General features: G+C 50.2%; 1 protein-coding gene across 1 annotated transcript in view; it reads left to right on the forward strand.

Annotated features, from left to right (window-relative positions):
- The first annotated feature begins 224 nt into the window (after nt 1-224).
- The window catches only part of LOC147114499 (anion exchange protein 2-like), a 39,939-nt gene continuing 14,057 nt past the window's right edge, over nt 225-26,106 (forward strand). Inside the window, exons 1-9 of the mRNA XM_085993929.1 lie at nt 225-460; nt 1,126-1,231; nt 9,383-9,433; nt 10,626-10,810; nt 14,512-14,728; nt 15,507-15,713; nt 21,194-21,342; nt 23,193-23,387; nt 25,355-25,588. Coding sequence (XP_085850055.1) covers nt 344-460; nt 1,126-1,231; nt 9,383-9,433; nt 10,626-10,810; nt 14,512-14,728; nt 15,507-15,713; nt 21,194-21,342; nt 23,193-23,387; nt 25,355-25,588 — 1,461 coding nt within the window. The 5' untranslated portion in view covers nt 225-343. The remainder of the gene's footprint in view (nt 461-1,125; nt 1,232-9,382; nt 9,434-10,625; nt 10,811-14,511; nt 14,729-15,506; nt 15,714-21,193; nt 21,343-23,192; nt 23,388-25,354; nt 25,589-26,106) is intronic.

Genomic DNA, 26,106 nt, shown 5'->3' on the forward strand with positions numbered 1-26,106 from the left:
AGGGGAGGCGGGGGTGAGAGGGGAGGCGGGGGTGAGAGGGGAGGCGGGGGTGAGAGGGGAGGCGGGGGTGAGAGGGGAGGCGAGGGTGAGAGGGGAGGCGGGGGTGAGAGGGGAGGCGAGGGTGAGAGGGGAGGCGGGGGTGAGAGGGGAGGCGGGGGTGAGAGGGGAGGCGGGGGTGAGAGGGGAGGCGGGGGTGAGAGGGGAGGCGGGGGTGAGAGGGGAGGCGAGGGTGAGAGGGGATGAAAAGCCAAACTCTCCTCTTTCTTGATTTTAAAGCCACCCTAACAAAGACAAGGACTTCTCGTTTTCACGCAACCTCTCGACGGCGAGTCTGGGCTCGCTCATGCCCCACCATCACAGCCAGAACCACATCGCTCCGACCTCCGAACCCTCGGTCACCCAGCCACTGATGGGGGAGAATCCCGAAACCGAGACCAAAGTGATGGTGGACAGTGTTGAGGTCAGTCAGGGTTACAGGTGGTTCACGGGTTTAAACTTGTGATTACTGAGACCATAGAGACTTGGAGCAGCTCTGATATGGCCCACAGATACCAGCTGGTATAGCACTGAGCACAGCTTCAATTCGTGGTCTGTGCTGACTGCAACTATTTGGAGGTTGCTGTAAGATCATGTTAATCCTGTCCACTCCTGGAGTGTAACAGGTCCTTGGATGTACAGAAAATGTTTGCTCTCTCTATCCCCTGATAACTTTTCGATCCCTGACTGTAACTAGTCTCTCCCTCTACCTCTTACCCCCTCACTCAGTCACTCTGTCTCCCGCGCTCCCGGTCTCCCGCGCTCCCGGTCTCCAGCGCTCCCGGTCTCCCGCGCTCCCTGTCTCCCGCGCTCCCTGTCCCCCGCGCTCCCTGTCCCCCGCGCTCCCCGGTCCCCCGCGCTCCCCGGTCTCCCTCTTTCTGTCTCGGTCTCTCTCTGTCTCTCGCGCTCTCTGTCTCTCGCTCTCTTTGTCTCTCGCTCTGTCTCTCGCTCTCTCTCTCTTTGTCTCTGTTGCTCTCTCTCCCTGTCCCTGTTGCTCACTCTCTCTCTCTCTCTCTATTCGTCCACCTCTCTCTCTCTCTTGATAACTTGTCAGATTCTGCCTGTAACCAGGTTCTCCACCTCTTACAGAAAGAATGTCCACTGTCCGCAGAGATGACGAGATCGAGATCCAAGCATGAGCTCAAACTTCTGGAGAAAATCCCCTGCAACGCAGAGGCCACAGTCGTACTAGTAGGTAAGAAACACACGTACTTTCCCATTTCCATTTTTGACTGTCTCCCTTGTTCAGGCACTGACTGAACTGCTGAGTTCTGGTTTTTACATAGAAACATAGAAGATAGGAGCAGGAGTAGGCCATTCGGCCCTTCGAGCCTGCTCCGCCATTCAATGAGATCATGGCTGATCATCCAAATTCAGTACCCTGTCCCTGCCTTCTCCCCATATCCCTTGATCCCTTTAGCCTCAAGAAATATATCCAACTCTTGAATATATTTAATGAACTGGCCTCCACCGCCCTCTGTGGCAGAGAATTCCACAGGTTCACCACTCTCTGGGTGAAGAAATTCCTCTTCATTTCAGTGGGTTTTCTCCGGGTGCTCCGGTTTCCTCCCGCAGTCCAAAGATGTGCGGGTTAGGTTGATTGGCCATGACAAAAATTGGCCCTTAGTGTTAGGGGGGGATTAAATACGTGGGGTTACGGGGATAGGACTTGGGTGGGATGGCTGTCGGTGTAGGGACCGGGTGCTAGGGTTTGGATGATCAGCCATGATCTCGTTGAATGGCGGAGCAGGCTCGAAGGGCCGAATGGCCTACTTCTGCTCCTATCTTCTATGTTTCTATGTAAATGGCTTACCCCTTATCCTTAGACTATGACCCCTGGTTCTGGACTCCCCGGCCATCAGAAACATCCTTTCTGCATCTAGTCTGTCCAGACCTGACAGAATTTTATAGGTTTCGATGAGACCCCCTCTCAATCTTCTAAACTCCAGTGAGTATAAGCCCAATTGACACAATCTCTCCTCGTACGTCATTCCTGCCATCCCAGGTATCAGCCTGGTGAATCTTCGCTGCACTCCCTCCATGGCAAGAACGTCCTTCCTCAGGTAAGGTGACCAAAATTGCACACAATACTCAAGGTGCGGTCTCACCAAGGCCCTGTACAACTGCAGCAAGACATCCTTGTTCTTGTATTCGAACCCTCTTGCTACGAAGGCCAACATACCATTTGCCTTCTTAACCGCCTGCTGCACCTGCATGCTTACCTTTAGCGACTGGTGCACAAGAACACCCAGGTCTCTTTGCACTTCCCCTTCTCCCAATCTATTGCCGTTCAAATAATAATCTGCCTTCCTGTTTTTGCCACCAAAGTGGATAACCTCACATTTATCCACATTATAGTGCATTTGCCATGTTTCTGCCCAATCACCTAACCTGTCCAAATCGTACTGGAGTTTCACAACATCCTCCTCACAGCATACCCTCCCACCCAGCTTTGTGTCGTCTGCAAATTTGGAGATATTACATCCAATTCCCTCGTCCAGATCATTAATATATATTGTGAATAGCTGGGGTCCTAGGACCGATCCTCGCGGTACCCCACTAGTCACTGCCTGCCACTCGGAAAACGACCCATTTATTCCAACTCTTTGCTTTCTGTCCGCCAACCAGTTCTCTATCCAAGTCAAAACCTTGCCCCCAATCCCATGTGCCTTAATTTTGCACGCTAATCTCTTATGCGGGACCTTATCGAAAGCCTTCTGAAAGTCCAAATACACCACATCCACTGGTTCTCCCTTATCTATTTTACCAGTTACATCCTCAAAAAATTCCAGTAGATTAGTCAAGCATGATTTACCTTTTGTAAATCCATGTTGACTTTGTCCGATCCTGTCACTGCTTTCCAAGTGCTCTGCTATTACATCTTTTATAATGGACTCTAGCATTTTCCCCACTACCGATGTCAGGCTTACCGGTCTATAATTCCCCGCTTTTTCTCTGCCACCTTTTTTGAATAGTGGGGTAACATTAGCTACCCTCCAATCCATGGGTACTGTTCCAGAGTCTATCGAGTTCTGGAAGATGACCAGCAATGCATCTACTATTTCTAGGGCCACTTCCTTAAGTACCCTGGGATGTAGATTATCAGGCCCTGGGGATTTATCGGCCTTCAGTCCCATCAATTTTCCTAACACCATTTCCCTACAAATACTGATTTCTTTCAGTTCCACCCTTTCATCAGACCCTATGTTCCGCGGTATTTCTGGGAGGTTATTTGTGTCCTCCTTTGTGAAGACAGAACCAAAATATGTATTTAGTTGATCTGCCATTTCTTTGCTCCCCATTATAAATTCCCCCGATTCTGACTGCAAGGGACCTACGCATGACTTCACCAATCCTTTTCTCTTTACATATCTATAAAAGCTTTTACAGTCAGTTTTTATGTTCCCTGCAAGCTTACTCTCATATTCTATTTTCCCTTTCTTAATTAATCCCTTTGTCCTCCTTTGTTGAATCCTAAACTGCTCCCAATCCTCAGGATTATTGCTTTTTCTGGCCAATTTGTATGTCCTCTCCTTGGATCTTATGCTATCCCTAATTTCCCTTGTTAGCCACGGTTGAGTCACCTTTTTTGTTTTATTTTTATGCCAAACTGGGATGAACAACTTCTGTAGTTCATCCATTCGGTCTTTGAATGTTTGCCATTGCCTATCCACCGTCAACCCTTTGAGCGCCATTCCCCAATCAATCCTACCCAACTTGCTCCTCAGACCATCGTAGTTTCCTTTATTTAAATTGAGGACCCTAGTTTCTGAGTCAACTACTTCATTCTCCATCTTTATGAAGAATTCGATCATATTATGATCGCTCCAACCCAAGGGGCCTCGTACAACAAGATTGCTAATTAATCCTTTCTCGTTACATAATACCCAGTCTAAGATGGCCTGATCTCTGGTTGGTTCCTCGACATATTGGTCCAGGAAACCATCCCGTAAACACTCCAGGAATTCCTCCTCCACAGTATTGTTACTAATTTGGTTGGCCCAATCTATATGTAGATTAAAGTCACCCATGATGACTGCTGTGCCCTTATTGCACGCTTCTTTAATTTCCCTTTTAATGCCATCCCCAACCTCCGCCTTACTGTTTGGAGGTCTATATACCACTCCCACTAATGTTTTTTTCCCCTTAGTATTTCTCAATTCTACCCATACAGATTCCACCTCATCAGAGCTAATATCCTTCATTACAATTGTGTTAATCCCTTCTTTAACCAGTAATGCTACCCCTCCTCCCTTTCCTTTTTGCCTATCTTTCCTGAATATCGATACCCCTGGATGTTGAGTTCCCAGTCTTGGCCGTCCTTGAGCCACGTTTCCGTAATCCCAACCAAATCATATTCGTTTACCTCTATTTGCGCCGCCAATTCGTCCACCTTATTACAAATGCTCCTCGCATTAAGACACAAAGCCTTCAGGTTTGTTTTTTTAACGCTCTTAGACCTATTCGAATTATTATTTACTGTGGCCACGTTTGATTTAAACCGTTGATTTCTCTGACTGCCACTTTTGTTTTTCTCCGTCCTATCTTTTGCTTTTATCCTTGTTTCCCTTTGCTCTGTCTCCCTGCTCAGGTTCCCAACCCCCTTCCATTTTAATTTAAACTCTCCCCCACAGCACTAGCAAACACTCCCCCTAGGACATTGGTTCCAGCCCTGCCCAGGTGCAGACCGTCCGGTTTGAACCGGTCCCACCTCCCCCAGAACCGGTTCCAATGTCCCAGGAACTTGAATCCCTCCCCCTGGCACCATTCCTCTCGCCACGTATTCATCTGAAGTATCCTTCTATTTCTACTCTGACTAGCACGTGGCACTGGTAGCAATCCTGAGATTACTACCTTTGAGGTCCTGTTTTTTAATTTACCTCCTAACTCCCTATATTCCGCTTTTAGGACCTCATCCCATTTTTTACCTATATCGTTGGTACCTATATGCACCACGACAACTGGCTGTTCACCCTCCCCTTCCAAGATGTTCTGCAGCCGCTCGGAGACATCCTTGACCCTTGCACCAGGGAGGCAACACACCATCCTGGAGTCTCGTTTGCAGCCGCAGAAACGCCTATCTATTCCCCTTAAAATTGAATCCCCTATTACTATAGCTCTACCACTCTTTTTCCTCCCATTCTGTGCAGCAGAGCCACCCCTGGTGCCAGGAAGTTGGCTGCTGCTGCCTTCCTCTGATAAGCCATCCCCCCCAACAGTACTCAAAGTGGTATATCTGTTGGAGAGGGGGATGGCCACAGGGGACCCCTGCACTACCTGCCTGCGCCTAGTACTCTGCCTGTTGGTCACCCGTTCCCTTTCTTCCTGTCCAACTTCTACCTGTGGTGTGTCCAACTCCGTAAACGTGCTATTCACGATGTCCCGAGCATCGTGAGCGCTCCAGTATGCATCCAATCGCAGCTCCAGTGCCGCAATGCGGTCTGTCAGTAGCTGCAGCTGGGTGCACTTCCTGCACATGTAGTTGTCAGGGACACAGGAAGTGTCCCTGAGTTCCCACATCTCGCAGGAGGAGCAGATCACGGGGCCGGGCTGTCCTGCCATGACTTACCCTTTAATTAATTGAGTTGAAATTAAATCAATCAATCCCACGAATTACACTACAGTTAAATAGTTTACCAACAGTCCCCGCTACACCAGAGAGACCTTAGAAACTATAAAACAGAGTTAAAGTTTAAAAAAGAGAGAAATACTCACCAACCAATCACTTACCTGCTTCCTGCTGACGTCACACTTGGATTACTTTTTACCTCTCTTCCGGAACCTGGATTGGTCGGGCCTCTGGTGCTCCCTCGCAGGTCTGCTGCCTCTCCGGTCTCGGGGCTCTGGGCCTCGCTGCCTCGGGCTGCTGTTTAAGTAGCTCCGCCGCCTCTGGTGCTCCCTCGCAGGTCCGCTGCCTCTCCGGTCTCGGGGCTCTGGGCCTCACTGCTTCGGGCTGCTGTTTAAGTAGCTCCGCCGCCTCTGGTGCTCCCTCGCAGGTCCGCTGCCTCTCCGCTCTCGGGGCTCTGGGCCTCGCTGCCTCGGGCCGCTGTTTAAGTAGCTCCGCCGCTTCTGGTGATCCCTCGCAGGTCCGCTGCCTCTCCGGTCTCGGGGCTCTGGGCCTCGCTGCCTCGGGCTGCTGTTTAAGTAGCTCTGCCACCTCTGGTGCTCCCTCGCAGGTCCGCTGCCTCTCCGGTCTTGGGGCTCTGGGCCTCGCTGCCTCGGGCTGCTGTTTAAGTAGCTCCGCCGCCTCTGGTGCTCCCTCGCAGGTCCGCTGCCTCTCCGGTCTCGGGGCTCTGGGCCTCGCTGCCTCGGGCCGCTGTTTAAGTAGCTCCGCCGCCTCTGGTGATCCCTCGCAGGTCCGCTGCCTCTCCGGTCTCGGGGCTCTGGGCCTCGCTGCCTCGGGCTGCTGTTTAAGTAGCTCCGCCGCCTCTGGTGATCCCTCGCAGGTCCGCTGCCTCTCCGGTCTAATAATCGTCCCTTGTTTTACCCCTTGGTCTGAAGCCACTCGGACCCGCCACCGACCACAACCCTGGCCATCAGCACATGCCATCTGCATCTCCTCTCAGGAAAGGCTTTCAAAGCTCCAGATCTGGCAATATCCGCAAAATGCACTGGGTTAAAGCACAGCCCGAAATGGACCGGACGCATTTATATAAAAGCGTTCACATCCTTTAACCTACCCGAGTGTTTGATGGGACAGTGTAGAGGGAGCTTTACTCTGTATCTAACCCGTGCTGTACCTGCCCTGGGAGTGTTTGATGGGACAATGTAGAGGGAGCTTTACTCTGTATCTAACCCGTGCTGTACCTGCCCTGGGAGTGTTTGATGGGACAGTGTACAGGGAGCTTTACTCTGTATCTAACCCGCGCTGTACCTGCCCTGGGAGTGTTTGATGGGACAGTGTAGAGGGAGCTTTACTCTGTATCTAACCCGTACTGTACCTGCCCTGGGAGTGTTTGATGGGACAGTGTAGAGGGAGCTTTACTCTGTATCTAACCTGTGCTGTACCTGCCCTGGGAGTGTTTGATGGGACAGTGTAGAGGGAGATTTACTCTGTATCTAACCTGTGCTGTACCTGCCCTGGGAGTGTTTGATGGGACAGTGTAGAGGGAGCTTTACTCTGTATCTAACCCGTGCTGTATCTGCCCTGGGAGTGTTTGATGGGACAGTGTAGAGGGAGCTTTACTCTCTATCTAACCCGTGCTGTACCTGTCCTGGGAGTGTTTGATGGGACAGTGTAGAGGGAGCTTTACTCTGTATCTAACCCGTACTGTACCTGCCCTGGGAGTGTTTGATGGGACAGTGTAGAGGGAGCTTTACTCTGTATCTAACCCGTGCTGTACCTGCTCTGGGAGTGCTTGATGGGACAGTGTAGAGGGAGCTTTACTCTCTATCTAACCCGTGCTGTACCTGTCCTGGGAGTGTTTGATGGGAAAGTGTAGAGGGAGCTTTACTCTGTATCTAACCCATGCTGTACCTGCTCTGGGAGTGTTTGATGGGACAATGTAGAGGGAGCTTTACTCTGTATCTAACCCGTGCTGTACCTGCCCTGGGAGTGTTTGATGGGACAGTGTAGAGGGAGCTTTACTCTGTATCTAACCCGTGCTGTACCTGTCCTGGGAGTGTTTGATGGGACAGTGTAGAGGGAGCTTTACTCTGTATCTAACCCGTGCTGTACCTGCCCTGGGAGTGTTTGATGGGACAGTGTAGAGGGAGCTTTACTCTCTATCTAACCCGTGCTGTACCTGTCCTGGGAGTGTTTGATGGGACAGTGTAGAGGGAGCTTTACTCTGTATCTAACCCGTACTGTACCTGCCCTGGGAGTGTTTGATGGGACAGTGTAGAGGGAGCTTTACTCTGTATCTAACCCATGCTGTACCTGCCCTGGGAGTGTTTGATGGGACAGTGTAGAGGGAGCTTTACTCTGTATCTAACCCGTGCTGTACCTGCCCTGGGAGTGTTTGATGGGACAGTGTAGAGGGAGCTTTACTCTCTATCTAACCCGTGCTGTACCTGTCCTGGGAGTGTTTGATGGGACAGTGTAGAGGGAGCTTTACTCTGTATCTAACCCGTACTGTACCTGCCCTGGGAGTGTTTGATGGGACAGTGTAGAGGGAGCTTTACTCTGTATCTAACCCGTGCTGTACCTGCCCTGTCATGTTGGCCTTTATTGCAAGGGGGTTGGAGTATAAGAGTAAGGAAGTCTTGCTCCAATTGTACAGGGCCTTGGTGAGACCACACCTGGAGTACTGTGCACAGTTTTGGTCTCCTTATCTAAGGAAGGATATACTTGCCTTGGAGGCGGTGCAACGAAGGTTCACTAGATTGATTCCTGGGATGAGAGGGCTGTCCTATGATGAGAGATTGTGTAGAATGGGCCGATACTCTCTGGAGTTCAGACGAATGAGAGGTGATCTCATTGAAACATGTAAGATTCTGAGGGGGATTGACAGGGTAGATGCTGATCGATTGTTTCCCCCTGGCTGGAGAGTCTAGAACTAGGGGGCATAGTCTCAGGATAAGGGGTCGGCCATTTAAAACTGAGATGAGGAGGAATTTCTTCGCTCAGAGGGTTTTGGAATTCTCCACCACAAAAGGCTGTGGATACTGAATCGTTGAGTGTATTCAAGGCTGAGATAGATTTTCGGACGCTAGAGGAATCAAGGGATATGGGGATAGTGCAGGAAAGTGGAGTTGAGGTTGAAGATCAGCCATGATCTTATTGAATGGCGGAGCAGGCTCGAGGGGCCGAATGGCCGACTCCTGCTCCTATTTCCTATGATTTTGTGTTTAATGCTCCAGTCCTCTGGCACCGCTCCCATATCCAAGGAGGATTGAAAGATTGTGGTCAGAGCATCTGCTTTCTCCACCCTAGCTTCCCCCAGCAATGTATCCCATCAGACTGGGTGACTTGTTAACTTTGAGTGTTGCCAAACTATTTAGCACCTCCTTTCTATCTATTTTTATCCTATCCAATATCTCTACTCCCACTCCTCTACTGCAGCATTAACTTAATCCTCTTCATTTATGAAGACAGATGCAAAATACTCATTCAGTACCTCAGTCATGCCCTCTGCCTCCATAAGATTTCCATTTCTGTCCCTAATCAGCTCCACCATTCCATTAACTATCCTTCCACTTTTTATATGTTTATCAAAGATTTTTGGGTTCCCTTTTATGTTACCAGCTAATCTGTTCTCATACTCTCTCTTTGCCCTTCTTGTATTCTTTTTCAGTTTCCCCCCTACACTCTGTATTCTGCCTGGTTTTCTACCGTATTGCCTGACATTCGTCATAAACTTCCTCTTTCTGTTTTATTTTAACCTCTATTTCCTTTGTCATCCAGGGAGCGCTAGCTTTGGATGCCCCACCTTTCCTCCTAATGAGAATATGCTTGGTTTGTACCTGAACTATCTCCTTTACTCTGTATCTAACCCATGCTGTACCTGCCCTGGGAATGTTTGATGGGACAGTGTAGAGGGAGATTTACTCTGTATCTAACCCCGTGCTGTACCTGCCCTGGGAATGTTTGATGGGACAGTGTAGAGGGAGCTTTACTCTGTCTCTAACCCATGCTGTACCTGCCCTGGGAGTGTTTGATGGGACAGTGTAGAGGGAGCTTTACTCTGTCTCTAACCCATGCTGTACCTGCCCTGGGAGTGTTTGATGGGACAGTGTAGAGGGAGCTGTACTCTGTATCTAACCCGTGCTGTACCTGCCCTGGGAGTGTTTGATGGGACAGTGTAGAGGGAGCTTTACTCTGTATCTAACCCGTGCTGTACCTGCCCTGGGAGTGTTTGATGGGACAGTGTAGAGGGAGCTTTATTCTGTATCTAACCCGTGCTGTACCTGCCCTGGGAGTGTTTGATGGGACAGTGTAGCGGGAGCTTTACTCTGTATCTAACCCGTGCTGTACCTGCCCTGGGAGTGTTTGATGGAACAGTGTAGAGGGAGCTTTACTCTGTATCTAACCCGTGCTGTACCTGCCCTGGGAGTGTTTGATGAGACAGTGTAGAGGGAGCTTTACTCTGTATCTAACCCGTGCTATACCTGCCCTGGGAGTGTTTGATAGGACAGTGTAGAGGGAGCTTTACTCTGTATCTAACCCATGCTGTACCTGCCCTGGGAGTGTTTGATGGGACAGTGTAGAGGGAGCTTTACTCTGTATCTAACCCGTGCTGTGCCTGCACTGGGAGTGTTTGATGGGACAGTGTAGAGGGAGCTTTACTCTGTATCTAACCCGTGCTGTGCCTGCACTGGGAGTGTTTGATGGGACAGTGTAGAGGGAGCTTTACTCTGTATCTAACCCGTGCTGTACCTGCCCTGGGAGTGTTTGATGGGACAGTGTAGAGGGAGCTTTACTCTGTATCTAACCCGTGCTGTACCTGCTCTGGGAGTGTTTGATGGGACAGTGTAGAGGGAGCTTTACTCTGTACCTAACCCGTGCTGCACCTGCCCTGGGAGTGTTTGATGGGACAATGTAGAGGGAGCTTTACTCTGTATCTAACGTGTTGCTCTTGCACGTGTTGCTTTCCTTAACCGTGAGGCTCATTGTGACGGTGAGATTGTCTCGTTTTGTTTCCCTTCAGGGTGCGTCGAGTTCCTGGACCATCCGACCATGGCCTATGTACGCCTGCAGACGGCGGTGGAGCTGGAGTCGGTGCTGGAGGTTCCTGTCCCGGTCCGGTTCCTCTTCATCCTGCTGGGGCCGAGCACGAGCAACATGGACTACCATGAAATTGGGCGTTCCATCTCCACCCTGATGTCGGACAAGGTGAGGGTTTGAAACAGTCATGGGAAAGGCCGTTCACCCCGTCTTAATTCATCAATCCAGAAAGATGCAGAAGTCCCCCCATTGCTGCATCCAACTGTTGCTTAAATGGTTCCTGGGACATAGAGGTACTAGAGAAGGTGCAAATCAGATTTACATGGATGTTACCAGAACTGAGAGGAAAAATTAAACAGGCTGGGGCTCTTTTCTCTAGAAAAGAGAAGGCTGAGGGGTGATGTAATAGAGGTCTTTAAAATTATGAAGGGGTTCGAAAGGGTAGACGTAGAGAAGATGTTTCCACTTGTGGGGGAGACCAGAACTAGGGGCCATCAATATAAGACAGCCACTAATAAATTCAATAGGGAATTCAGGAGAAACTTCGTCCCCCAGACAGTGGTGAGAATGGAACTCGCTACCACAGGGAGTGGTTGAGTTGAATAGTGTGGATGCTTTTAAGGGGAAGCTAGATGAACACATGAGGGAGAAAGGAATGGAAAGGATATGCTGATAGGGTGAGATGAAGAGGGGTGAGAGGAGGCTCGTGTGGAGCATAAACACCGGCACGGACCAGTCAGGCTAAATGGCCTGTTTCTATGCTGTAAATTCGATGAGTTTATGCCACACATTGATCACTCTGTGTCGAAGAACATTGTGGTGACACTGGTAAGCTCGCATTTATTACCCATCTCTAGTTGTCTAGAGGGCGTTAGGAGTCTAATGGCTACTAATGTCCTTTCGGGAAGGAAATCTGCCATCCTAACCCGGTCTGGCCTATATGTGACTCCAGACCCATAGGTTGACTCTTAACTGCCCTCTGAAATGGCCTAGCAAGCCACTCAGTTGTAACAAACCGCTATGAAAAACAATAATAAGAATAAAACTGGACAGAGCACCTGGCATCGACCTAGGCACCGGATTCTGGTCCTGGACTAACAACCCAGGGGTTGCGAGTTCAAATTCCACCAGGACAAGCTGTGAAATTCAATTCAATTCCTGAAAAAATGGCCATGAAAGTAGCCGGTTTGTTGTAAAAACCCAACTGTGTCACTAATGTCCTTGAGGGAAGGGAACCTGCCGCCCATACCCAGTCTGGACCTACATGTGACTCCAGTTCCACTGTACGGTTGACTTTTTTATTCATTCCTGGGATGTGGGCGTCTCTGGCAAGGCCAGCATTCATTGCCCGTCCCTAATTGCACTTGAGAAGGTGTTGTCGACAGTGTTATCAAGCGGCACTTACTCACCAATAACCTGCTCACTGATGCTCAGTTTGGGTTCCGCCAAGACCACTCGGCTCATGACCTCATTACAGTCTTGGTCCAAACATGGACAAAGGAGCTGAATTCCAGAGCTGAGGTGAGAGTGACTGCCCTCAACATCAAGTCAGCATTTGACCAAGTGTGGCATCTGGGAGCCCTGGTAAAATTGAAGTCAATGGGAATCGGAGGGGGGGGGAAACGCTTCACTGGCTGGAGTCATACCTAGGAAAAAGGAAGATGGTTGTGGTTGTTGGACGCCAATCATCTCAGTCCCAGGACATCGCTGCAGGAATTCCTCAGGGCAGTGTCTTAGACCCTACCTGGCTTTATACCTGTCGTCTTCTCACTCTCTCTTTCTCTCACTCTCCCTCTCTCTCACTCTCTCTGTCCCCCTCTTTCTCTGTCCCCCTCTTTCTCTGTCCCCCTCTTTCTCTGTCCCTCTCTCGCTCACTTCCCCCTCTCGCTCACTCCCCTTCTTCTCTGTTCCCCTCTCTCTCGATCTCCCTCTCTCTCTCTCGGTCTCCCCCTCTCTCTCTCTCGGTCTCCCTCTCTCTCTCTCTCGGTCTCTCTCTCGGTCGCCCTCCCTCTCTCTCTCTCTCTGTCCCTCGCTCTCTCTCTCTCTGTCTCTCTCTGTCCCCCCTCTCCCTCTCTCTCCCTCTCTCTCCCTCTCTCTCCCCCTCTCTCTCCCTCGCCTCTCTCTCCCTCGTCTCTCTCTCCCTCACTCTCCCCTTCTCTCTCTCCCTCCCCCTCTCTCTACCCCCTCTCTCCCCCCCTCTCTCTCACTCACTCCCCCTCCCCCTCTCTCCCCAATATCAGTAATTAATATAAGTAGAGAAAAAGCACTAGAGAAACTAATGGGACTAAAAGCTGACAAATCTCCTGGACCTGACAGCCTACATCCTAGGGTTCTAAAAGAGGTGCAGGCAGAGATAGTGGGTGCATTGGTTGTGATCTTCAAAATTCCCTAGATTCTAGAACACTCCCAGTGGATTGGAAGGTAGCAAATGTAACCCCGCTATTCAAGAAAGGAGGGAGAGAAAAAACAGGGAACTACAGGCCAGTTAGCCTGACATCAGTTGTCGGGAAAATGCTGGAATACAATATTAAGAAAGTGATAACAAGGCACTTAGAAAATCATAACATGATTAGGCAGAGTCAACATGGTTTTTTTATGAAAGGGAAATCGTGTTTAACAAATTTATGAGGGTTTTTTGAGGATTTAACTAGCAGGGTAGATAAAGGGGAACCAGTGGATGTAGTATATTTAGATTTCCAAAAGGCATTCGATAAGGGGCCATAAAAGGTTGTTACGCATGATAAGGGCTCATGGGGTTGGGGGTAATATAGTAGCATGGTTGGAGGATTGGTTAATGGACAGAAAACAGAGAGTAGAGATAAACGGGCCATTGTCCGGTTGGCAGGCTGTAACTAGTGGGGTGCCGCAAGGATCAGTGCTGGGGCCTCAGCTATTCACAATCTATATCAATGACCTAGATGAAGGGACCGAGTGTATCCAAGTTTGCTGATGATACAAAGCTAGGTGGGAAAGTAAGCTGTGAGGAGGACACAAAGAGCCTGCAAAGGAATGTAGACAGGTTCAGTGAGTGGGCAATAAGGTGGCAGATGGTAGGAAGAATAGAATATTTTTTAAATGGTGAGAAACTATTAAGTGTTGGTGTTCAGGGAGATTTGGGTGTCCTTGTACAGGAGACACAGAGAGTTAGCATACAGGTACAGCAAGCAATTAGGAAGGCAAATGATATGTTAGCCTTTATTGCAGGGGGTTGAAGTACAAGAGTAAGGAAGTCCTGCTCCAATTGTACAGGGCTTTGGTGAGACCACACCTGGAGTACTGGGCACAGTTTTGGTTCCTTATCTGAGAAAGGACATACAAGCCTTGGAGGCGGTGCAACGAAGGTTCACTAGATTGAGTCCTGGGATGAGAGGGCTGTCCTATGAGGAGAGATTGAGTAGCTTGGGCCGATACTCTCTGGAGTTTAGAAGAGAGGTGATCTCATTGAAACATATAAGATTCTGAAGGGGTTGACAGGGTAGATGCTGAGAGGTTGTTTCCCCTGGTTGGAGTGTCTAGAACTAGGGGTCATAGTCTCAGGATAAGGGGTCGGCCATTTAAGACTAAGATGAGGAATTTCTTCACTCAGAGGGTTGTGAACCTTTGGAATTCTCGACCCCAGAGGGCTGTGAATGCTGAGTCTTTGAGTATATTCAAGGCTGAGATCGATAGATTTTTGGACTCTAGGGGAATCAAGGGATATGGGGATTGGCCGGGAAAGTGGAGTTGAGGTTGATGTTCAGCCATGACCTTATTGAATGGCGGAGCAGGATTGAGGGGCCGTATGGCCGACTCCTGCTCCTAATTCTTATGTTCTAATGTTCTTAATCGCTATTTGTTTCTGCGAGCCTCACTCTGCTCTTGTCTGACAGAATTTCCACCGAGCTGCTTACCAGGCCGATGATCGGAACGATTTGCTGGGTGCAATCAACGAGTTCCTAGACAGCAGTATAGTGATCCCTCCCTCCGACGTCCCTGGGGAGGAGCTGCTGCTATCCGTCGCTCAGTTCCAGCGCAAGATGCTGAGGAAGAGGCAGGCAAAAGAGGACAAGGTGCTGGCCAAGGAGATCAAGAGTCAGGAGGAGAGAGGTAGGCAAGCGACTGATGAAATCCATCAGCTAGACCACTGAGTGAAACTGCCGGGGGGTCCGTATCATTCGATTTTCTCATCAACTTTCCCCCTGCTAGTGATTGAGACACTGACTCCTGTGGGATCCTGGTCCTGTAAGTACTTCACTGGGGTCTCCCTACACTGACCCTTCACTACTCCACCACCTTCCGACTCTCCTGCCGCCATCCCAGACTTGACTCCCTCTTGGATAAGCCCACAGCTTCCCTCTGTGCCTCTCTCGGCATTCTCCAAAGAACCAGTCGCTGACTCCTTACGAGCAGGAACCCCAACTGCCCGCCCTCTTCTCTCGCCGACCTTCCGGACCACTTCGCCCACTGCGTCCTATTCACCCATCCCACCTCTGACCCCATGGACCCTGCCGACGGATCGGCTATCACCGCCCCTCGCCGCATCTCCCTCCAGAATGTCCGTTCACTTGTAAACAAGGCCCTTGCCATCTGTGAGCTTGCACTGAATGCTCCTGGAGAGTGCCTGTGTAGATATTGGGGGAGGACGGGGTCCTGTGATGCCTTCCATGGAGGAATAGCCTGCCTCCGCTCGCTGTCTTGGCTCGCTCCTGGAGCGGCCAATTGAGCAAGGTACCCGAGGCTGGGCTGTCGAACCATACCCCAGCGAGAGGCGGGCGGAGGTGGCGAGAGGGTGAGGAGGTTTGAATGGGGAACTGCCATCGTGTTCTGCTTTGAATTGAATTTTCCAAACTCCGACTTTCGTGACTTTGCCTCTCGTTCCTCGCAGCTCTCCTGAAGCCAAAGAAGCTGGCCGAGGACGACCCACTGAGACGGACGGGGAAGCCTTTCGGTGGGGTGATCCGGGACGCACGCCGGAGGTACCCAAAGTACCTGAGTGACTTTAAGGATGGCCTGAACGCACAGTGTATGGCTGGCATCATCTTCATTTACTTTGCTGCTCTCTCCCCAGCCATCACGTTTGGGGGGTTACTCGGTAAGAGACCTCCTCACTGGTCACCTGTAGCTGCAACAGATTGGAGGCATTGGAAGAAAGCAGAAGTTTCATTTCTATCGTGCCTTTCTCAGAGCGGCTGCAGAACATCTTGGAAGGGGAGGGTGAACAGCCAGTTGTCGTGGTACATATAGGCACCAACGATATAGGTAAAAAGCGGGATGAGGTCCTAAAAGCGGAATATAGGGAGTTAGGAGGTAAATTAAAGAATAGGACCTCAAAGGTAGTAATCTCAGGATTGCTACCAGTGCCACGTGCTAGTCAGAGTAGAAATAGAAGGATATTTCAGATGAATACGTGGCTAGAGGAATGGTGCAACGGGGAGGGATTCAAGTTCCTGGGACATTGGAACCGGTTCTGGGGGAGGTGGGACCAGTTCAAACCAGACGGTTTGCACCTGGGCAGGGCTGGAACCGATGTCCTAGGGGGAGTGTTTGCTAGTGCTCTGGGGGAGGGTTTAAACTAAAATGGCAGGGGGTTGGGAACCTGAGCAGGGAGACAGAGCAAAGGGAAACAAGGATAAAAGCAAAAGATAGGACGGAGAAAAACAAAAGTGGCAGTCAGAGAAATCAACAGTTTAATCAAACGTGGCCACAGTAAATAATAATTCTAATAGGTCTAAGAGCGTTAAAAAAACAAGCCTGAAGGCTTTGTGTCTTAATGCGAGGAGCATTCATAATAAGGTGGATGAATTGGCTGCGCAAATAGAAGTAAACGAATATGATTTGGTTGGGATTACGGAAACGTGGCTCAAGGATGGCCAAGGCTGGGAACTCAACATCCAGGGGTATTCGATATTCAGGAAAGATAGGCAAAAAGGAAAGGGAGGTGGGGTAGCATTACTGGTTAAAGAAGGGATTAACACAATTGTAAGGAAGGATATTAGCTCTGATGATGTGGAATCTGTATGGGTAGAATTGAGAAATACTAAGGGGCAGAAAACGTTAGTGGGAGTGGTATACAGACCTCCAAACAGTAAGGCGGAGGTTGGGGTTAGCATTAAAAGGGAAATTAAAGAAGCGTGCAATAAGGGCACATCAGTCATTATGGGTGACTTTAATCTAAATATAGATTGGGCTAACCAAATTAGTAACAATACTGTGGAGGAGGAATTCCTGGAGTGTTTACGGGATGGTTTCCTGGACCAATATGTCGAGGAACCAACCAGAGATCAGGCCATCTTAGACTGGGTATTATGTAACGAGAAAGGATTAATTAGCAATCTTGTTGTACGAGGCCCCTTGGGTCGGAGCGATCAAAATATGATCGAATTCTTCATTAAGATGGAGAATGAAGTAGTTGACTCAGAGACTAGGGTCCTAAATTTAAATAAAGGAAACTACGATGGTCTGAGGCGCGAGTTGGGTAGGATTGATTGGGGAATGTCACTCAAAGGGTTGACGGTGGATAGGCAATGGCAAACATTCAAAGACCGAATGGATGAGCTACAGAATTTGTTCATCCCAGTTTGGCATAAAAATAAAACAAAAATGGTGACTCAACCGTGGCTAACAAGGGAAATTAGGGATAGCATAAGATCCAAGGAGAGGACATATAAATTGGCCAGAAAAAGCAATAATCCTGAGGATTGGGAGCAGTTTAGGATTCAACAAAGGAGGACAAAGGGATTAATTAAGAAGGGGAAAATAGAATATGAGAGTAAGCTTTCAGGGAACATAAAAACTGACTGTAAAAGCTTTTATAGATATGTGAACAGAAAAAGATTGGTGAAGTCAAGCGTAGGTCCCTTGCAGTCAGAATCAGGGGAATTTATAATGGGGAGCAAAGAAATGGCAGACCAACTAAATACATATTTTGGTTCTGTCTTCACAAAGGAGGACACAAATAACCTCCCAGAGATGCCGGGGAACATAGGGTCTGATGAAAGGTTGGAACTGAAAGAAATCAGTATTTGTAGGGAAATGGTGTTAAGAAAATTGATGGGACTGAAGGCCGATAAATCCCCTGGGCCTGATAATCTACATCCTAGGGTACTTAAGGAAGTGGCCCTAGAAATAGTAGATGCATTGCTGGTCATCTCCCAGAACTCGATAGACTCTGGAACAGTACCCATGGATTGGAGGGTAGCTAATGTTACCCCACTATTTAAAAAAGGTGGTAGAGAAAAAGCGGGGAATTATAGACCGGTAAGCCTGACATCGGTAGTGGGGAAAATGCTAGAGTCCGTTATAAAAGATGTAATAGCAGAGCACTTGGAAAGCAGTGACAGGATCGGACAAAGTCAACATGGATTTACAAAAGGTAAATCGTGCTTGACTAATCTACTGGAATTTTTTGAGGATGTAACTGGTAAAATAGATAAGGGAGAACCAGTGGATGTGGTGTATTTGGACTTTCAGAAGGCTTTCGATAAGGTCCCGCACAAGCGATTAGCGTGCAAAATTAAGGCACATGGGATTGGGGGCAAGGTATTGACTTGGATAGAGAACTAGTTGGCGGACAGAAAGCAAAGAGTTGGAATAAACGGGTCGTTTTCCGAGTGGCAGGCAGTGACTAGTGGGGCACCGCAAGGATCGGTCCTAGGACCCCAGCTGTTCACAATATATATTAATGATCTGGACGAGGGAATTGGATGTAATATCTCCAGATTTGCAGACGACACAAAGCTGGGTGGGAGGGTATGCTGTGAGGAGGATGTCGTGAAACTCCAGTACGATTTGGACAGGTTGGGTGATTGGGCAGAAACATGGCAAATGCACTATAATGTGGATAAATGTGAGGTTATCCACTTTGGTGGCAAAAACAGGAAGGCAGATTATTATTTGAATGGCAATAGTTTGGGAGAAGGGGAAGTGGAAAGAGACCTGGGTGCTCTTGTGCACCAGTCGCTGAAGGTAAGCATGCAGGTGCAGCAGGCGGTTAAGAACGCAAATGGTATGTTGGCCTTCGTAGCAAGAGGGTTCGAGTACAGGAACAAGGATGTCTTGCTGCAATTGTACAGGGCCTTGGTGAGACCGCACCTTGAGTATTGTGTGCGGTTTTGTTCGCCTTATCTGAGGAAGGATGTTCTTGCCATGGAGGGAGTGCAGCGAAGATTCACCAGGCTGATACCTGGGATGGCAGGAATGACGTATGAGGAGAGATTGTGTCGATTGGGCTTATACGCACTGGAGTTTAGAAGATTGAGAGGGGATCTCATCGAAACCTATAAAATTCTGTCAGGCCTGGACAGACTAGATGCAAGAAGGATGTTTCTGATGGCCGGGGAGTCCAGAACCAGGGGTCATAGTCTAAGGATAAGGGGTAAGCCATTTAGGACTGAAATGAGGAGGAATTTCCTCACCCAGAGAGTGGTGAACCTGTGGAATTCTCTGCCACAGAGGGCGGTGGAGGCCAGTTCATTAAATATATTCAAAAAAGAGTTGGATATATTTCTTAAGGCTAAAGGGATCAAGGGATATGGGGAGAAGGCAGGGACAGGGTACTGAATTTGGATGATCAGCCATGATCTCATTGAATGGCGGAGCAGGCTCGAAGGGCCGAATGGCCTACTCCTGCTCCTATCTTCTATGTTTCTACAACCTTTATTGCAAGGGGGTTGGAGTATAAGAGTAAGGAAGTCTTGCTCCAATTGTACAGGGCCTTGGTGAGACCACACCTGGAGTACTGGGCACAGTTTTGGTCTCCTTATCTAAGGAAGGATATACTTGCCTTGGAGGCGGTGTAACGAAGGTTCACGAGATTGATTCCTGGGGTGAGAGGGCTGTCCTATGAGGAGAGATTGTGTAGAATGGGCCGATACTCTCTGGCGTTTAGAAGAATGAGAGGTGATCTCATTGAAACATACAAGTTTCTGAAGGGGTTTGACAGGGTAGATGCTGAGAGGTTGTTTCCCCCGGGCGAGAGTCTAGAACCAGGGGTCACAGTCTTGGGATAAGGGGTCGGCCAATTAAGACCGAGAAGAGGAGGAATTTCTTCACTCAGAGGGTTGTGAATCTTTGGAATTCTCTGCCCTAGAGGGCTGTGGATGATGAGTCGTTGAGTATATTCAGTGCTGAGTTAGATAGATTTTTGGACTCTAGGGGTATCGAGGGATATGGGGATAGTGCGGGAAAGTAGAATTGAGGTCGATAATCAGCCATGATCTTATTGAATGACAGAGCAGGCTGGAGGGGCCGCATGGCCGACTCCTGCTCCTATTTCTTATGTCCTCAGGACATCTCAAAGCATTTGACAGTCAATGAAGTACTTTTGAAGTGTAGCCACTGTTGTAATGTCGGAAACGCGGCAGCCAATTGCACAGCAAGCTCCCACAAACAGCAATGTGATAATGACCAAATAATTTGTTTTTAGTGATGTTGGTTGAGGGATGAATGTTAGCCCCAGGACACCAGGGAGAACTCTCCTGACTCCAGCCCCATACTGTATGGTTGACTATCAGTGGCCTCTGAGCAATGAGGGATGGGCAGTACACATTGCCTTGCCAGTGACGCCTGAGTCCCAAGAACAAATAATAAAGAATAAGTTGGTGCCAATAGGCTAGCTTCCAGTTTACTGTTTTGTGGAGAGAGGGTTGCGCGGGTGGTGAACAGCAATCTTACATTGTCGTTAGAGAATGCAACAAAAGCTCAGGAGAGTTCCGATTCACTCTGCTCATTGTGCGCTGCTCCCTTGTGTCCCTGAAGCAATTGGATGAGTACAGGACGAGGCTCGGCTGTGATGGTTCCATTGTTGAACAGCCTGCCAACACACGCTGCCTGGGCTCACATATGAAGTGGGGCCACCTGGGTGAGAGAGCTGGGGCCGGGTAGCAGCGTGGGCCCGTCGTGACCGCAGCAATGCCATTGATGGAGGGCAGCTCACCCTCTGCTTGGACTTCTCAAAATGGCCCTGGTGGTCACTAGATTGATCCCTGGGATGAGAGGGTTGTCCTATGATGAGAGATTGTGTAGAATGGGCCGATACTCTCTGGAGTTTAGAAGAATGAGAGGTGATCTCATTGAAACACAAGATTCTGAGGGGCATTGACAGGGTAGATGCTGAGAGGTTGTTTCCCCTGGCTGGAGAGTCTAGAACCAGGGGTCACAGTCTTAGGATAAGGGGTCGGCCATTTAAGACTGAGATGAGGAGGAATTTCTTCACTACGAGGGTTGTGAATCTTTGGAATTCTCTGCCCCAATGTGGATGCTGAATCATTGACTGTATTCAAGGCTGAGATCGATAGATTTTTGGACTCTAGGGGAATCAAGGGATCGGGCGGGAAAGTGGAGTTGAGGTCGATCAGCCATGATCTTATTGAATGACGGTGCAGGCTCGAGGGGCTGTATGGCCTTCTCCTGCTCCTAATTCTTACGTTCTTATGTTTTTATGATGTGTAGCAGGGGGCTTGCTGTGTAATAGTCATCCAAAGGTAGATGATTATGGGTTTGCTGTGTAATATTTACCCCAGGGTGGGTGCTTATTGGTTTTCCAGTCAATAATATCTTATCGTTGTGCTTCAGGGGAGAAGACCATGGGTTTGATCGGTGTTTCCGAGCTCATCATTTCAACAGCCATACAAATGCTTATCTTTGGTTTCTTGGGGGCTCAACCATTGCTGATCGTCGGATTTTCTGGTCCATTGCTTGTCTTCGAAGAAGCTTTCTTTAAGGTGAGTGTGACTCAGGCTCAGATCTACTTGGGCAGATGTGTTGCGCTGAAACCAGATCTTTCCATCCTGTTGATCTCTCTCAAATCTTGTCAGTTTGACTCAGTGGTAAGACCTGACCTAATAATCTAGGCCAACATTACAGGGAGTGCAGCATTGTCGGAGGTGCCATTCTTCAACTAATGTCATTTGGTCTTTTACATCCCTTAATTTAACCTCATATCCGAAAGACTGCACCACCGACAGTGCAACGCTCCCTCAGTACTGCCCCTCTGACAATGCAGCGCTCCCTCAGTACTGCCCCTCCGACAGTGCAGCATTCCCTCAGCACTGCCCCTCCGATAGTGCAGCATTCCCTCAGCACTGCCCCTCCGACAGTGCAGCGCTCCCTCAATACTGCCCCTCCGACAGTGCAACAATCCCTCAGTACTGCCCCTCCGACAGTGCAACGATCCCTCAGTACTGACCCTACGACAGTGCGGCGCTCCTTCAGTACTGGCCCTCCGACAGTGCAGCGCCCCCTCAGTACTGCCCCTCCGACAGTGCAGCACTCCCTCAGCACTGCCCCTCCGACAGTGCAGCGCTCCCTCAGTACTGCCCCTCCAACAGTGCAACGATCCCTCAGTACTGCCCCTCCGACAGTGCAACGATCCCTCAGTACTGATCCTACGACAGTGCGGCGCTCCCTCAGTACTGGCCCTCCGACAGTGCAGCACTCCCTCAGTGCACCCCCTCCGACAGTGCGGCGCTCCCTCAGTGCACCCCCTCCGACAGTGCAGCGCTCCCCCAGTACTGGCCCTCCGACAGTGCAGCGCTCCCTCAGTACTGCCCCTCCGACAGTGCGGCACTCCCTCAGTACTGCCCCACCGACAGTGCAGCGCTCCCCCAGTACTGGCCCTCCGACAGTGCAACACTCCCTCAGTACTGCCCCTCCAACAGTGCGGCACTCCCTCAGTACTGCCCCTCCGACAGTACAGCGCTCCCCCAGCACTGGCCCTCCGACAATGCGGAGCTCCCTCAGTACTGCCCCTCCGTCAGTGCAGCGCTCCCTCAGTACTGCCCCTCCGACAGTGCGGAGCTCCCTCAGTACTGCCCCTCCGACAGTGCGGAGCTCCCTCAGTACTGCCCCTCCGACAGTGCAGCGCTCCCTCAGTACTGCCCCCCCCGACAGTGCGGCGCTCCCTCAGTACTGCCCCTCCGACAGTGCAGCACTCCCTCAGTACTGCCCCTCAGACAGTACAGCGCTCCCTCAGTACTGCCCCTCCGACAGTGCAGCACTCCCTCAGTACTGCCCCTCCGACAGTGCGGCGCACCCTCAGTACTGCCCCTCCAACAGTACAGCGCTCCCTCAGTACTGCCCCTCCGACAGTGCAGCACTCCCCCAGTACTGCCCCTCCGACAGTGCAGCACTCCCTCAGTACTGCCCCTCCGACAGTGCGGCGCACCCTCAGTACTGCCCCTCCAACAGTACAGCGCTCCCTCAGTACTGCCCCTCCGACAGTGCGGCGCACCCTCAGTACTGCCCCTCCAACAGTACAGCGCTCCCTCAGTACTGCCCCTCCGACAGTGCAGCACTCCCCCAGTACTGCCCCTCCGACAGTGCAGCGCTCCCTCAGTACTGCACTGGGAGTGTCAGCCTGGATTGCATGCTCAAATCTCTGGAGTGGGGCTCAATCCCATGACCTCCTGACTCAGAGATGAGAGGAGCGTGTAAGCAAACCAGAGAGAGACAGTGTGAGCTCCGCAGTCTTGAGTGAAACCTAATCAGGCATCATGCAGTGTTTCTCAACTATTTCTCTCCTTCTATGCCCTATTCCTTCATTCCATTAATCAATCCCCTTTGCTCCATCCAGTTTTGTGACTCTAACAACATGGACTACCTGACTGGCCGGGTATGGATTGGCTTCTGGCTCATTCTCATTGTGGTGGTGACCGTGGCGTTCGAAGGCTCGTTCTTGGTGCGATTCATTTCCAGATTCACCCAGGAAATCTTTGCTATACTCATCTCGCTGATATTTATTTATGAGACGTTCGTAAAGCTTGCAGCGGTAAGACACATCGACCGGGCCCTGGAGTAATAATCCCTCTCCCCTAAAACTTGCAGTAATAATCCTTTCCCCGCACACCCGTGACCTGGAGTAATAACCTCCTGACCCACCTCCAAACATTGGCGTAGTATCCCTTCCTCCTCCACACCGACTCCTGGAGTAACAAACCCCAAACACACCGACTCCTGGAGTAACAAACCCCGAACACACCGACTCCTGGAGTAACAAACCCCGAACACACCGACTCCTGGAGTAACAAACCCCGAACACACCGACTCCTGGAGTAACAAACCCCGAACACACCGACTCCTGGAGTAACACACCGACTCCTGGAGTAACAAACCTTGGAATGTACGAACTCCTGGAGTAACAAACCCCGAACACACCGACTCCTGGAGTAAGAAACCCCAAACACACCGACTCCTGGAGTAACAAACCCCGAACACACCGACTCCTGGAGTAACAAACCCCAAACACACCGACTCCTGGAGTAACAAACCTTGGAATGTACGAACTCCTGGAGTAACAAACCCCGAACACACCGACTCCTGGAGTAACAAACCCCGAACACACCGACTCCTGGAGTAACAAACCCCGAACACACCGACTCCTGGAGTAACGAACCCCGAACACACCGACTCCTGGAGTAACGAACCCCGAACACACCGACTCCTGGAGTAACGAACCCCGAACACACCGACTCCTGGAGTAACAAACCCCGAACACACTGACTCCTGGAGTAACAAACCCCGAACACACCAACTCCTGGAGTAACAAACCCCGAACACACCGACTCCTGGAGTAACCAACCCCGAACACACCGACTCCTGGAGTAATAAACCCCGAACACACCGACTCCTGGAGTAACAAACCCCGAACACACCGACTCCTGGAGCAACAAACCCCGAACACACCGACTCCTGGAGTAACAAACCCCGAACACACCAACTCCTGGAGTAACAGACCCTGAACACACCGACTCCTGGAGTAACAAACCCCGAACACACCGACTCCTGGAGTAACGAACCCCGAACACACCGACTCCTGGAGTAACAAACCCCGAACACACCGACTCCTGGAGTAATAAACCCCGAACACACCGACTCCTGGAGTAACAAACCCCGAACACACCGACTCCTGGAGCAACAAACCCCGAACACACCGACTCCTGGAGTAACAAACCCCGAACACACCAACTCCTGGAGTAACAGACCCTGAACACACCGACTCCTGGAGTAACAAACCCCGAACACACCGACTCCTGGAGTAACGAACCCCGAACACACCGACTCCTGGAGTAACAAACCCCGAACACACCGACTCCTGGAGTAACGAACCCCGAACACACCGACTCCTGGAGTATCAAACCCCGAACACACTGACTCCTGGAGTAACAAACCCCGAACACACCGACTCCTGGAGTAACAAACCCCGAACACACCGACTCCTGGAGTAATAAACCCCGAACACACCGACTCCTGGAGTAACAAACCCCGAACACACCGACTCCTGGAGTAACAAACCCCGAACACACCCACTCCTGGAGTAACAGACCCTGAACACACCGACTCCTGGAGTAACAAACCCCGAACACACCGACTCCTGGAGTAACAAACCCCTACCCTGGGTTCTGTAGTCTCAACACCTGGGAATAAAATGCATTCCACCAAGGCCCTGAGTAACAATCCCCTCTACCCAGACATTGAGTAATAATGTACTCTACAATTGTGCGTTGGAGTAACATATCCCCCTGGATCACACACTGTCCTCCAGACTCTGGATCATGTCCCGCCCCCCCCACACACACACACAAGTAACCCTGGAGTAACGCACGCATACCCCCGCCCGATCCCCAGAGTAAGGTGTTCAGAGGTTAGGCAGGGTTGGGTTTTTGGGAAGTGAGGGGGAGTTCGTGTGAGGTGAGTTGTGACGTTCGATCTGAGAGACCCTTGCTTGTTTTTTAACAGATTTTCAGGGACCATCCTCTCCGTGGCTGTGCCAACGTTACAGAGAATGTGACCGTCCCATTCATCGCCTTCCAAAACACAACCAACAGTACTGCCGGACAGACGAGCGATAAGAGCGTGGGACCGAAGGGGGAGCCCAACACGGCGCTGCTGTCCCTGGTCCTGATGGCTGGCACCTTCTTCATCGCCTTCTTCTTGCGAAAGTTTAAAAACAGCCGTTTCTTCCCCGGGAGAGTAAGTGTCGCTGGTGAGGGCCTGAGAGAAATTCTTCACTCTATTGTGTTTCTTTGTTTTCCTTTAAGCTGATGGCTTTTGTGTCTTTTCCATGTTAGGAACAGGAGGAGGCCATTCAGCCCCTCGAGCCTGTTCTGCCATTCATTTCGATCATGGCTGATCTGTATCTTATCTCCATCTACCCACCTTTGTTCCGTAACCCTTAATACCCTTTCCAAACTAAAATCTATCAAAATCCCCAGTTCTGACGAAGGGTCATCAACCTGAAACGTTAACTCTGTTTCTCTCTCCACAGATGCTGCCTGACCTGCTGAGTCTTCCCAGCATTTTCTGTTTTTATTACAGATTTCCAGCATCCGCAGTATTTTGCTTTTGTAAAATCTATCAATTTCAGTTTAGTCATTTCCAATTGACCACCTCTCGCCTCAACAGCCCTTGTCCTTCTAGGTGGTAGTGGTCACAGGTTTGGGAGGTGCTGCCGAAGAAGCCTTGGCGAGTTGCTGCAGTGCATCTTGTAG

This window comes from Somniosus microcephalus, chromosome 7 (assembly GCF_052327205.1).
Source record: "Somniosus microcephalus isolate GS21.2 chromosome 7, FLI_Smic_1.0, whole genome shotgun sequence".
Taxonomy (NCBI): Eukaryota; Metazoa; Chordata; class Chondrichthyes; order Squaliformes; family Somniosidae; genus Somniosus; species Somniosus microcephalus.